Raw genomic sequence first — 15,377 nt, 5'->3', positions numbered from 1 at the left:
GATTGGTACATCGATAGTGGCGCCAGTTGTCATTTAACGTCAAACAAAGGTTGGATGTTGAACGTAAAAAAACAACACCAAATGAGAGACATTATTATCGCTGATAAGACAAAAATTCCTGTTGGAGGCTGTGGTGATATCCAAATAACGACTCATGTTGGAGATATTGAACACGAGAATACAGTTATGGGAGTGTTATATGTACCAAACTTGGCTACGAACTTATTATCGGTCAGCCAGTTAGTGAGCAAAGGAAACAATGTGACATTTGATGAAAAGCACTGTTATAGCAATCGCAGATGTAGTCGGAGGTGTTTATAAATTAAGAATCAAACAAGTGGATTGTTTGTTGACTTCGGTGTCTAGAAATATATGGCATAGAAGATTTGGTCATCTAAACAGCAAAGATCTTAATGTGATGAGAGATGGTGCTGTAAAAGGTATGTCATACTCGAACAAGGCTCAGGTTAGTAAGACTAGCTGCATTGTTTGTTGTGAGGGGAAGCAATCCAGGCTGCCTTTTAGTCATGTTGGCAACAGGGCACAGGAACTCCTCGAGATAGTGCATGCAGACATCTGTGGACCTATGGAAGTCAGATCTTTTTTTTGTTCGTCGATGATTTCAGTCGGATGGCATTTGTTTATTTCTTGAAGACCAAAGATGAAGTATTTTCTTTTTTCAAAGCATTAAAGACGTTAGTAGAAAAACAGACAGGCAGAAAGTTGAAAGTGTTAAGGTCAGATAATGGTACAGAATTCTGCAGTAAGGAATTTGAAAATTTCTTGCAATTGGCCGGAATAGTACTCAAAAAACCTGTGCATACACACCGGAACAAAATGGTCTCTGCGAAAGGTACAATCGTACAATTGTAGAAAAAGCGAGATGTTTGTTATTCGATGCAGGATTGAAAAAATGTTTTTGGGCAGAAGCAGTAAACACTGCAGTTTATCTGCGGAACAGGTCAATCGCATCAGGATTGGATAACAAGACGCCTATAGAAATATGGACCGGTTCTAAGCCAGATGTCAGTAATCTACGTATCTTTGGAAGTAAGGCTATGGTACACATACCAAAAGAAAAAAGGTTAAAATTGGACGGAAAAGCAACTGAGGGTATTCTTGTCGGTTACTCAGACAACATAAAAGGTTATCGAGTTTACAATCCCAAAAATAACAAAGTAACGTTAGCAAGAGATATTGTTGTGATTGAGGAGGGGATTGACCAGAAACAAGAAGTGATACACATTAATATTAGTGAGGGCACTAATGATATCTTTCCTATGAAAGAAGAAAGGGAAGAATGTACCCAAGAAGTGGGGAACATGATGCACACAAAACCAGAAAAAGATCAGGAGCAGAAAGAGGTACTGAGCCTCAAAGAAAGCTACGACACTGATGAAGACAGCTTTGAGGACTCCGAAGACGTACTAGCAGCTGAACCTGCGGAGCCTGTACCAGCCAGGCCACAGCTTCCTTCTCAGCCAAGGCACTCTCCCGTGTTGCCGGTGGAAATGCCTGCCAAGCGCCTACGCAAGCAGACTGATCGTTACGGTTTTGGTGTTGTGTGTGAAGGTCAAACCAGTGAAACAAGTGCTAGTGAAATATCTCTAAATGAAGTGTTGAATGGACCAGAAAGAGAACAGTGGAAATTAGCTATACAAAGTGAATTTAAATCATTTGAAGACAATGATGCTTGGGAATTAGTGAACATTCCTCACAGTGGCACTGTAGTACCATGTAAATGGGTTTTCAAGCGAAAAATTGATAATGATAATAATGTCAGGTATAGAGCCAGGCTAGTTGCTAAGGGCTTCACCCAAAAGCCAGGCATTGATTTCGATGAATGTTTTTCACCCGTAGTTAGGACATTCTAGTTTGCGATTGTTACTTGTGTTCACGCGCACAGCTACGCGCTCATCCCTAGCATGAGGGAACGGCGATTGTCTATGGACCGCGTCCCATCCCTAAGAAGCCCGGCGGGGAGCGGGCGGACGCGAGGGGAGGGACCGAGCAGCAGCGCACGCGCCGGACGCGTCACTAGCCACCACCGCACGCTACTGAGCACACGCGCTCTTACCTCGATAATTTCTAACCTTGTTACTTTATCCAACTTAGTTTAAATGTTTTGTATTTGTAGTATAATTATTAAAAGAACCTAACATGTAAAAATCGTTTTGTTTAAATGAATCACAAACAAAATTGGCGACCGTGACAGGACACCGGAGGATCCAGGAGGACGGACGCGGCCATCACCAGACATACAAGATCGCCAGTTAAGTAGTGCCATCCTATCCATCCTTTTTCCAAAATACTTTCCTCCTTCTATTTGTATCGAAGCGAATTCAATATCTGCGTGATTCGCTTACAATAGCATTTCAGTGTGCGCATGGGCTCTTGCCTACCGAGTTTGGTCCTTTATCCCTACTCGTGCATGATTGCCACGTGCGTGGCACTTTATTATTTTCCAGCAAATTATTTCGTAAGTTCATTATCGCAGTGTTTCCATCACTGCCAGCTTGCAATAATTTGTGTGGCATAAAATCTTTTCTTAGGCTACGCCGTCTTTGGTATTTGGTTTGGTACATTGCGCAATAGCACGTTATCTCGTGACGCGCTTATTCAATGCCAATAATATTCCTAATGCTAAAAGCACGAGCTTCCTAAAATCATCATTAGCATTGCAAAAATCGGAATTCTTAATTAATGTGGATGTGGCTAGTCATCATTTTCTCACATGTATTTACTTAATCCATTAAAATACATGCAATCGTTAAACATAAGGCCTTAAAATTGCCAAAAACTTAAAATTAATGTCTAATAAACCATTCTCTCATAATATTTTATTTTTCATGCCTCAATTCTTATGCTAAAATCTCTAGTGTGTCATAAATCGCCATTATTCCAACATGTGTTTCTTCGTACGTTATTCACGTGAAACCCCCGGTGAATTCCAGGATTGATCATCTTCCTGCCCAGTGGACATTACAGCCTGCCTACCACGTGGCTGCCCTGGGTGCATCGTGCCGTCCCGGGTCGTACCGAGCTCGACGTGCTGAGCTGCCACGTGCAATATCGCGAGGACTTGACCACCGTGTCAACTGGTTTGGTGCACAGATTACTTTCTCTAATTGATTGTTTGCCCTTTTTTGAATCGTGCTTATCACAAACGTACCCCATTCTCTTACATACCTAAGTTCGTACCTAGGTACTTAATTTAAATTCGAATCATGTCTAAAGCGGATACTGCTGATAAGTTTGAAGGCGAAGGCTCTTCTATCGATTCAATCGAGTTTCAAAGGCTTATTAATCTGCGCCGGTCAATGAAGGGACGCTTAACTAAATTCGAAAATCACATAACACCTTTAAAATCTGTGAAACCAGGTGATCTAAGTAGTATACAGGTCAAGGAACTAACCAATCGCCTAAACAAGGTACAGTCTATGTTCTCTGAGTTCGATGAGGTAGAAAATAGGTTAGAAGCTTTGAATGATGATTCTGATGAACGTGATGATATCGAGGATAGGTTTTTTTCGTTGATATCTCTTGCTCAGGAGTTAGTAGAGTCATGTTCCAAGTCTGATTCCAAACAGAGACCGAGTAGTGCTCTTTCACACCGGTCTGGTGGCAGTTGTGACCACCATGCAATCAAACTACCTACTATCAAGCTGCCTACCTTTGACGGGAACTACCTTAAGTGGCTTGAATTTAGAGACACATTCGAGTCCATGATCAATCAAAACGATTCAATTTCAGAAATAAATAAATTTCATTATTTGAGATCATCTTTAGAGGGAGGTGCAACTGTAGTCATAAAGTCAATTGAGTTCACTTCCAAAAATTATAGCTTGGCATGGAATCTCTTGTGTGAACGTTACGATAACAAAAACTGACCGACCAGCGGACAAGCCCGTGACGAAAGTGTCACCACGCCGCTAGGTTTTTATAGCAGCGCGCGCACGGGCTACAAAATTGTCACTCAACACGTAGTTCTTCCGCCATTTGCATTCGGACCGGCGTCTTTAGCGAACGCAAAATGGCGTCATTGTCTACGCAAAATGTGAAAGTGCACGAAGAGGATATCGATAATGATTTACTTATTGAAGAAGTTGAAAAAAGATCATTAATTTACGATAAAAAGCTGAAAGAGTATTCAGATTCTAATTTGAAAATTAAAGCATGGGATGAAATCAGTCGTATAATATTTTCTACAGTTTGGGGTACGTTGTCGTCACAAGAAAAAACTGAAGCTGGTGAGTATCTTTTTATTTTTAGTATTTGTAGCTAAAACAACAGTTGTACAAAAAGGTGAAATTCAGATTTTGTCATACTGCCATGACACAGCCCCTTGTGGTGAAGTAAAGTAATTCGCAAAATAATTACGTATATTTGCTGCTGATATGGTTCTGTCTAATGGATTTGTTGCAATACCTTTTAATGGACAATCGTAAACAGTGTCAGTAAATTGAATGCCATCTCTGCACCGTACAAAATTATGTAAAATACAACATGTTTTTACTATTATATCAGCAAAATCAAGACTGACGTCAATCGGCCTGTGCAAAATTCGCCATTTGTTACAAAGTGCATTCAACCATGCGTCGTGCCCTAGTGTGGCGATAGTTGTAATTTTTTTTTACAGTAGACAATGATGATTACAAAAACGATGGAAGAATTTAAGGGCTTGTTTTTCACGTGAGCTACGTGAGCAAAAATGTACTAAGTCTGGCCAGGCCGCTACAAAAAGAAGAAAGTACAAACACTTTGACCAACTTTTATTTCTTATCCCAAGCATGGATACCCGAGAAACCTCAGGAAATGCTGATTCTGTAGAGGAAATTGCTTGCGAAGAAGATAGTCAGGATGCCAGTGTGGAAGTACTACAGCGAGAAGAATATTCCCGAAAGAAAAATAAGAATAAAATATGTTACGAAGAAAGGCTTCTAGAGATTTTAAACAACAAAAGAGTTGATGATAACAGGTTTATCGAGACTATGAGAAATAACAAAAGTGACTGTAATGACGATGACAAGGAAAAGCATTTTGCGCTGTCTTGGGTGCCGTTGTTAAAAGCAGTCCCGGAGGAGAAAAAACTAGACGTACAGATCAAAATTTTACAAATTTTCCAGGAAGTTCAGAAACAAAACACTCAGAGCAATAATTATCCCCCATCCACAATTTATACAGGTAGTCCTCAAAATTTCCAAATCAAGCCCAAATATTCTGTTTCTATACCATCGCAAAGTCCCCAAGGCCCACTCCACTTAGCAAGAAACACTCCACTGGTTTTATCTCCTTCTCCTACATATATAGGTTTAAAGAACTTTATTACTCATAAGAACTTAATTAGTTCGCTTACAATGAGATACAGTAGGTACTTAATTCTAAAATTATATAATATTAGTCTCTCTAGGGCGTTGGAAACATTACTGATTGCAAATAATCTTTTAAACCTCCTTTGAAAACATTCATATTTTCGCACAGTTTCAATTCTTCTGGTAAGTTGTTGAACAACTGTGCTCCTTCGAATAATATTGTTGTTTTTCCGTAATTAGTCCGCGGTGTTATAAGTTGAAGTTTATTTTTTTTCCTCAAGTGGTTGGTATTTGTTTTTTTATGTAATTTTATATTCGATTGGATGGAATTTGTTATAATTTTCTTTACTAGGATGCATGTGTAGTATATATATAGTTGTCTAATATTTAGTATTTTTGTTTTTTCATATAATATTTTAGTTGGAGTTAGGTGATTATAATGGAATAAAACTTTTATAATTTTGTTTTGGGTCCTTTGTAATTTATTTAGATTAGTTTTCGCGGCTGATCCCCATATTTCAATTAAATATTCAAGATTTGATTTTACTAAAGAGTTGTATATAATAGTTCGTATTTTTTTTGGGATGCAGTGTCCAACCTTACGTAGTGCAACTAACAATGACATTAGTTTTGTTTTAACATGATCGATATGCGACTTCCAGGAGAGCTGGTCATCTAATATTAGTCCGAGATACTTTTCTTGAGTTGAGCGTTTTATTGCATCATTATTTATTATTAGTGGTGGGTAGTCTGAAATCTGTTTATTTCTTGCGGTGAAAATCATATGAGATGTTTTAGATGTGTTAATAGTTAATAAGTTATATTTTAACCATTCACTGAGTAGCTGTAAGTCCTTCTGAGCATTATTTATTAAATCACTAATCGATTCGCCGAAATAAAATAGGCAAGTATCGTCTGCGTACAATGTTAGATGACCTGTGAGCCCTATTTTGTTAATGTTATTAATATAAATTAAAAATAGCAAGGGACTTATTATGGAGCCTTGAGGGCAACCATATGGCACGTTTTGGATTGAAGACTTGAAATTTCCTAGTTTTACAACCTGACACCTATTTAGTAAATAGGATGTAAACATATCCAATGCTGTGCCTGTGACACCAGCATTGTTTAATTTTTGTAAAAGCTTTTGATGACTCACAGTGTCAATTGCTTTTTTCATATCAATAAAAATACCTAGTACAATATTTTTTTGGTCATTTAGCACGAAAGGCATATTGTTGTTCGATCAAAAAATGTTTTTCGCTTAGATAATTGTTCAGGCGGGTATATAAACCCCGTTCAAAAATTTTTGATAAAACAGATAGGACCGACACAGGCCTATAATTGCTAGGATCAGTTCTACATCCTGATTTGTGTATAGGACTGATCTTAGCAACCTTTAGTGTGTCGGGGAAGATACCTTTCTGTAAACAAACATTTATACAATTAGTTAACCTCTCAACAATAAATTTTTTTAGGCATTTTATAGATTTGGTGCTAATACCATCCAAACCGGTGCTGGTGTTGCTGTCGAGATCGTCGATAATTTTTGAGATTTCGCGCGTATCGCACGGGAGAGTTTATCTAACGTTATGTCGTGTGTATAGCTAGGTTCGTACATCAGAATATTACCAGTGTTTACGTGATACTTGTTAGGTATTTTGTTAGCCAAATTAGCGCCTATTGATGAAAAGAATGAATTAAATAAATCACATATCAGGTTACCTTCGGTGATGGGGCCCGAGTTCGACATTAATTTTGGAGGGGCACTTTTGTCCTTTACTCTGTTCAATGCTAAGCTATTAATAATCTCCCACATTTTTTTAGGCTGATTGAAGTTGTTATGAAATAGGTTGTAATAATATTTTTTCTTATGTTTATTGATAAGGGCTTTCACTCTGTTTCGTTCTTCATAGAATTTTTTGCGTAGATTAATGTCGTCCGGGTGATGTTTAGTTTGTTGCCACAAACTGTTACGTAAATTTATTGAATTTATGATGTCTCTGTTTATCCAGTCTTCCTGAGGCTTGTTCAAAACTTTTGTTTTCTCTTGTTTATTCGCATTGATCTGTTACAAAATAAATTTCTCTAAGTAGTAATAGTCATTGTGGTCATTTATGTAGTTAGCTATAACGGCACTATTATATACTTTGTCGTAATCCGGAGCTTTATATTGTATTTTTTTATTCATTTGTGGTGCCAGTTTGCCTATTTCCAGGAACATATGTTTATGATCGGACATACTCGATTCAATTAATGATATACTAAATGTGTGATTACTTATGTTTGTGCTTATATGATCCAGTATAGTATTTGTCGAACTGGTTTGGCGAGTGCCGTATAAACTATCTATTTTATTCAATATTTCGTATCCATTTTCTTTAACTTCATTTATGTAGTGAGTCGCATCGTTGTCCGTTTTAAGTAGGTCGAGATTAATATCTCCGAAGACGATGGTTCGATTTCTTCGCTCTAATTGTGAGGAATAGATCTCTAAAAAGTTGTCTACATTAGTTGCTCCAGGTTTATATATCGCGCCGATGTTTAAAGAAAGTTTATCTATGTGTATCCATAAATAATGGTTTTCATCTTCGTATAATTCTTCCGTCAAATCGTATTGTATGCTATCGAGTACGTAAATCGAAACGCCACCGCCTTTACGCGTCGATCTATAGTTATAGATATGTTTGTAACCTGGCAATTGGTACAATTTAGCGTCACTCTCCGATCTAATCCATGTCTCAGTAAATACAATTACGTGGGTAGTTGCCGGAATCGATTTTAATATGCATTTTATTTCGTCGAATTTGCCGGGTTTCCGGATACTACGCAAGTTCGCATAAAAGAATCTTAGTGAGGATGGGTGCACTGGAATGTCTTCGTATTTTTGTACAATTTGGTGACATAATCTACTCGTATATTTTGCCTTTTGTATCGAGACGTTTATAGGTTTTTTTGGTTTGTTTTGTTTACAATGATTGTGGGCAATCCTTTTATATATTTGATAACAAGATCTTTTTCACCTTTTTCTAATCGTGTATTTAACTCTTCCTTTACTTGTTGTAAATACTTAATTTGTGTTGGGGTCTGATCTGCGTAAATATGCATATTCTCAGGCATTTTTTTCTTATTCCGTAAAAGGTGTCTTGCGGTATCTGTAGTATTAAAGTAACATTTTATCGGCCGGTTCTTGTTAGGTACATATTTTCCTATAGTATTGTCTTTGATTAACATAACTCATAACATTAAAAGAAAAACGCTTTTTACCGGATTAAAGTTATGTATTATTATAAATTTACAACTATTTGACATAATTTTAAATTTATCCGACGTTTCGCGTGCTTTACAGCGTGCGTGGTCACGGTGACTGAAGACAAAAGATGTTGAATGTCAAAAAGTTTCACAGCTGCAGAGAAAGTTGCATTATCTGTATTTATTTCCCCACTAAATGACTGCCTAGATATCATTGCAAAAAGACTTAGGGAACAGAACATGTCACCAGATTATGTAGATATTGTAAAACACTGTCTCACATCAGGATACTTAATGTGGAAAGATGAGTTCTATGTGCAGGTTGATGGAGTAGCCATGGGTTCTCCAGTGTCACCTATAGTCGCTGACATCTTCATGGAGGACTTTGAGGAGAGAGCTTTGGCCAATACCCCGGTTAAACCTCGACTGTACAAGAGATATGTCGATGACACATTTGTAGTACTCCCCAATGACAAAATATCTGCATTTCTAGCAAATTTAAATTCAATACACAAGAACATTAAATTTACTGTTGAACAAGAAAACAACAACTGTCTGCCCTTTTTAGACATTTTAATTATACGCAAAGCAGATGGCACACTAGGTCACACAATACACAGGAAGGCAACCCACACAGATAGGTACCTCAATGGTGAATCCCACCACCACCCTTCACAACTGCTTTCTGTCGGTAAATGTTTGTTTCAGAGAGCCCAACGTCTTTGTGATGATGCCCACCTCGAGGAGGAACTACAGCATGTCAAACAGGTGCTACACCGAAACAAGCTGCGCATCCCCCGGCTACATCACAAAAACAAAAACAAGACACAAACAGTTCCCCGCCAGCCAGCCTACTTGCCATATGTAAAGGGAGTTACAGATAGAATTAGCCGGATCCTAAAACGAGCTTCTATTCATACAATTTTCAAGCCGCACAAGAAGATTCAGCAATTCCTAAGACCAATCAAAAGTAACACCCCATTGCAAGATGCAGGTATATACAAACTGGATTGCGACTGTGGCCTGTCTTACATAGGGCAAACTAAACGCAATATGTCCAGCAGACTCAAAGAACACATTGCAGACATAAGACATAGACGACACACAAAATCAGCAGTCTGTGAACACATACTAGATAGGCCTAATCACTACATACGCTTTGACCAACCGAAAATACTTGCGAAAGAGAAAAGATTCTTCCCAAGATTGGTACGCGAAGCCATTGAAATCAAAAAACACCCCAATTTCAATAGAGAAGACGGCCTAAAATTGTCAAACACCTGGGATCCAATAATATCCAAATTAAAATCTCAAAAAGAAAAACAATCCGCGAAAATAGAGGACACCGTGAGCCATTTTTGCCAAAACCCTCCATCTTTTAGTCGATACCAACTCCGGGGAAATAAATACAGATAATGCAACTTTCTCTGCAGCTGTGATACTTTTTGACATTCAACATCTTTTGTCTTCAGTCACCGTGACCACGCACGCTGTAAAGCACGCGAAACGTCGGATAAATTTAAAATTATGTCAAATAGTTGTAAATTTATAATAATACATAACTTTAATCCGGTAAAAAGCGTTTTTCTTTTAATGTTATGAGTTATGTTAATCAAAGACAATACTATGTGCAACAGTACGGACTGGAAAATGCAAACAAAATTAGACGACTGGAATTCAAGAAAACAAAGGCATCTCGTCTCCTAGCATCCACAAATTTTCTTAAAAGATGCAGAGACCACAACATCATCCCCAACTGTGTACGATTGGCTCCAAGAAAGGACATAGTTGGGAGCGCCAGTATTCTTGAAACAGCAAGTAGAAAATTGTTAATTAAACTTGTCGCCGGACATAGAACAGAGTATCAACGACTAAACATTCAAATCCAAAATGAAACGGAGGAACTTCGTGAGATATTATCGGAAACAGATTGGAGGCAGTGCATAAACATCTTAAACACTCGGGCTCACAACAAATTCAATAACTGCAAAGTCACACAAATAAAAAAGTTTGAAAAACTAGCACAGAACATCAATAGACAATTGTCAAACGTCGCGACTTTAAATGACACACCCGATAGTAGTCAAAACGTCACTGTCATCAATCTGTCGAAACAAAATTTGGATAAACAAACCATTGAGGTATTGAACAAAGGTTTAAATTTTGCAACAGCACCGCGAAAAATCCCTCACGAAGAAATTGTTAGTTACGTAGAGGAATGTATATTCAAAAATACGATACCAAAGGATGAGGCTGAAACCATACGGCAAGATATCTCGTGCATACTGCGAGCAAGCAAACCGCCGAAAAGAAACCTCACCTTCGCTGAAACAAAGGCTCTCGCGGAGCTAAAGGCGAACGAAGATTTGGTAGTACTCCGAGCTGACAAAGGGAATGCAACCGTTGTTATGGATACGTCGGAATACGAAAGCAAGATGGCTCTCCTCTTAAACGATGTCAATACCTACAAAAAAGTCGATAAAGATCCCACAAACAAGGTAATAAAACAAACATCTAGCCTCCTTACTAAATATTCCGAAACACTGTCATTAGACGTCAAATCTTTAACAACAGCCTGCGTAAAACCTCCAAAAATGTATGGATTGCCAAAAATACACAAACACAACAATCCTTTAAGACCCATAGTCAGTCATATCGACTCACCCACATACAAATTAGCCAAACACTTAGTGTCAATATTATCCCCTCTCAGGGGGCACACTAGTGCTCATGTTAAGGACTCTTACCATTTTGTGGAAACATTGAGAGATCTCAAATTACTCCACAATGAGACCATGGTGAGTTTTGACATTGAGTCACTATTTACAAACTTACCACTAAATGACTGCCTAGATATCATTGCAAAAAGACTTAGGGAACAGAACATGTCACCAGATTATGTAGATATTGTAAAACACTGTCTCACATCAGGATACTTAATGTGGAAAGATGAGTTCTATGTGCAGGTTGATGGAGTAGCCATGGGTTCTCCAGTGTCACCTATAGTCGCTGACATCTTCATGGAGGACTTTGAGGAGAGAGCTTTGGCCAATACCCCGGTTAAACCTCGACTGTACAAGAGATATGTCGATGACACATTTGTAGTACTCCCCAATGACAAAATATCTGCATTTCTAGCAAATTTAAATTCAATACACAAGAACATTAAATTTACTGTTGAACAAGAAAACAACAACTGTCTGCCCTTTTTAGACATTTTAATTATACGCAAAGCAGATGGCACACTAGGTCACACAATACACAGGAAGGCAACCCACACAGATAGGTACCTCAATGGTGAATCCCACCACCACCCTTCACAACTGCTTTCTGTCGGTAAATGTTTGTTTCAGAGAGCCCAACGTCTTTGTGATGATGCCCACCTCGAGGAGGAACTACAGCATGTCAAACAGGTGCTACACCGAAACAAGCTGCGCATCCCCCGGCTACATCACAAAAACAAAAACAAGACACAAACAGTTCCCCGCCAGCCAGCCTACTTGCCATATGTAAAGGGAGTTACAGATAGAATTAGCCGGATCCTAAAACGAGCTTCTATTCATACAATTTTCAAGCCGCACAAGAAGATTCAGCAATTCCTAAGACCAATCAAAAGTAACACCCCATTGCAAGATGCAGGTATATACAAACTGGATTGCGACTGTGGCCTGTCTTACATAGGGCAAACTAAACGCAATATGTCCAGCAGACTCAAAGAACACATTGCAGACATAAGACATAGACGACACACAAAATCAGCAGTCTGTGAACACATACTAGATAGGCCTAATCACTACATACGCTTTGACCAACCGAAAATACTTGCGAAAGAGAAAAGATTCTTCCCAAGATTGGTACGCGAAGCCATTGAAATCAAAAAACACCCCAATTTCAATAGAGAAGACGGCCTAAAATTGTCAAACACCTGGGATCCAATAATATCCAAATTAAAATCTCAAAAAGAAAAACAATCCGCGAAAATAGAGGACACCGTGAGCCATTTTTGCCAAAACCCTCCATCTTTTAGTCGATACCAACTCCGGGGAAATAAATACAGATAATGCAACTTTCTCTGCAGCTGTGATACTTTTTGACATTCAACATCTTTTGTCTTCAGTCACCGTGACCACGCACGCTGTAAAGCACGCGAAACGTCGGATAAATTTAAAATTATGTCAAATAGTTGTAAATTTATAATAATACATAACTTTAATCCGGTAAAAAGCGTTTTTCTTTTAACATATTTTCCTAGTCTAATAGTTTTAATTGGTGTTGGACAGTCGTCATACAATGACCTCATTAATTTCATAACTTCTTCTTTATCGTAGCTCCGTCTTGTGTTGGGGTTTTTGTCGTTTGTTTCCGATATACCCACGATAATTACATTTTTCTCACGGTCACATCGGTCTTTGAGCTCAAGTATAAGGTTCTCATTACATAAGAGTGGCGATTTAGTTGTTGAACTTTCATCTGTGTTTCGTTGACCTTTAATATGAGATATTTCCTTTTCTATTATATTAATTTTGTCTTGAGTTTTGTTGTTGTTGGATTTAATGTTTTCAATTTCATTTTTCATTTGTTCAAATTGTTTCGAAAAGTTTTCTGTGGCTGATTTTATGGTTTTTATTTCTTTTTTAATCTCTGACATTTCTTCTCGTATATGGTTTATATTTTCATTTTGGGTTTTGCCGAATTCTTGCAAGAACGTCATCATCTCGTTACGGAAGCTTGAGAAATCCTCTTTGTAATCGGTTACTTCAGGTCGCTCCTTGCGTTTTCTCTGAGTGATGTTTTCTTGAAATTCATTATCACCCAAAGTGGATAAGTTTGGTACTGATCCGCCAGCGCTCTCGCTACCGCTTATCAGCATGGTACGAGGCGACGTTTTCTGCCGGTTCATTGTGTCGCCGTAGCGAGGTGTGTTGCGATGCGAGAGTGCGACGAAAAATAGCAGCGGTTCTTTTTACTCGCGGGGGTGCGCGGTGCTGCGCACTCGCAGGCACGTAAGTCTCACAGCTACACAAGGTCTTTAACTGATTAATCACTTTTTAACTGATACGACTTTAAGACTGATTGGTAAGGTTCACTTTTGAGTGTAGAAATTTAGTTAAAATTTCGAACTTTTTAATCACAACACGTAACACGTCTGTTTCCGACTAGCACCAGAGAGCCTTTATATTCCATCTTCAAGCCCTCAAAATATGCAAATCCAACCCCAATATTCTGTCTCTCTACCATCGCAAAGTCCCCAAGGCCCACTCTACTTAGCAAGAAACACTCCACTGACTTTATCTCCTTCTCCTACATATATTCCATCTTCAAGCCCTCAAAATATGCAAATCAAACCCAAATATTCTGTCTCTCTTCCATCGCACATTCCTCAAAATCCGCTCCACTTAGCAAGAAACACTCAACTTGTTTTATCTCCTTCTCCTACTCATACATCTACAAGTTCCCAAAATTTGCTACCCTCTGCACACACTCAACCGAATTCATCTTCACAATCATCGCCTCCTAAGCAAGACCCTAAAAACTCCTCAGCCGCCTCATCGTCATCAGTTCAAACCTATATTACAGAGTTTATAGAAGATTCCGAATTGTATGACATCTGCCAGGAGTACAATATCAACCAACATGAAGAATAATTAAAGGATATTACATTTCAATAACTTTTTTGATTTTTGATTATAGTTAAAAACTACTTACTTTAATTTGTATAACATTTTTGTATTTTCATTAAAATAAACAATTTAAAATTACATAATATTCTAATTACTTATATTTACCTCAAAGTAACAGCGAGTCTTTCTTCAGCCGGAACAGACAATCTCATGTTTGTATTTTCGTATGTCAACGCAGGTCCTAAATTGCGAAGTAATTCATCAAAACTTCTAACACTCATTCGAAAATACCCAAAAAATTTCCTTGGATGTTCCCGAAGTTTATGAAACATGGTCTAGAACTTTCCATTTATTAACCTGTCACTCCAAAGGGGGTGTACCCAGTATTCTTTTCGCTTTTTTTCTCTTTTGAGTTTCCTTATAAGCTCACAGATGACGACCGTCTCTTCGAAATCCATTTCGACAAATGAAGGTTTTAAAAAAAAAATTGTCACTGTCACCTTTCGTGAGCGCACCTCGCTTTGGAGGCGTGACGTGACAGCGACAAAAACTTTTTTGTCATGCTGACTAAAGTCACCGGTGCGCGCTAGCCCTAAAGTGTCAGTTGTTACCCGACCTCTGTGTGTATCATTTACAGGTTATGGGCCGCAGTTATGGGCAAATCTTGCCATTTCTGACAAGTTTTGCCAGAAAAACACAACTGTATATGTGAGACTTTGTTTTGTTGTTCATAATAAATAAGTTGATTTAATGATATGTATAATGTTTTTAATGTACCTGTTTATATGACAATTTGACAACGTTTACCACAGAGAACATTACAAATTACTTGTTATCCTCAACATATTTCGCAGTGTTCGCTGTGATGAACGTTGATTTCCTGAAAATCTGAAAGGAAAATATTTTTTTGTCTATTTTTCCTAAGTTTTATTTAACCCTAGGATTTCAGATATACATCTTATTTCATAAAATAAAACAACTCGGATCTCCGCCAAATTAAGGGTTAAAGGTATTACAAGTGTGTGTGTAGTATAAACATGACCAAAACCAAGCCAAATTGTTCTTTAACTGAAATCATTAAGTAATATATATGTAAAGAGAATGATCTCTTTAATTTGAATATTCGCGCGCACTGCTAGTTCGTGAGTGAGCCGCGTCGTGTCACGTCAAGATGGCTGCCATTGTCAAAGAT

General features: G+C 38.1%; 2 protein-coding genes across 2 annotated transcripts; one reads left to right on the top strand and one right to left on the bottom strand.

The window, feature by feature from the left end:
• The first annotated feature begins 2,649 nt into the window (after positions 1 to 2,649).
• LOC125058899 lies at positions 2,650 to 5,878 on the top strand. Its single transcript, XM_047663037.1, has 2 exons — positions 2,650 to 4,277; positions 4,654 to 5,878. The coding sequence occupies exons 1-2, from the start codon at positions 4,034 to 4,036 to the stop codon at positions 5,457 to 5,459; spliced, it is 1,050 nt and encodes a 349-aa protein (XP_047518993.1). The 5' UTR covers positions 2,650 to 4,033; the 3' UTR covers positions 5,460 to 5,878.
• Positions 5,879 to 7,168: 1,290 nt separating this feature from the next.
• On the bottom strand, positions 7,169 to 13,784 carry LOC125058497 (spindle pole body component 110-like). Its single transcript, XM_047662578.1, has 2 exons — positions 12,813 to 13,784; positions 7,169 to 8,521 (listed from the first exon to the last, which is right to left on the bottom strand). The coding sequence occupies exons 1-2, from the start codon at positions 13,462 to 13,464 to the stop codon at positions 8,256 to 8,258; spliced, it is 918 nt and encodes a 305-aa protein (XP_047518534.1). The 5' UTR covers positions 13,465 to 13,784; the 3' UTR covers positions 7,169 to 8,255.
• Between the last annotated feature and the right edge of the window lie 1,593 nt (positions 13,785 to 15,377).

Source organism: Pieris napi, chromosome 18 (assembly GCF_905475465.1).
Source record: "Pieris napi chromosome 18, ilPieNapi1.2, whole genome shotgun sequence".
Classification (NCBI taxonomy): domain Eukaryota; kingdom Metazoa; phylum Arthropoda; class Insecta; order Lepidoptera; family Pieridae; genus Pieris; species Pieris napi.
This window is presented reverse-complemented; position numbering and strand designations above follow the sequence as displayed.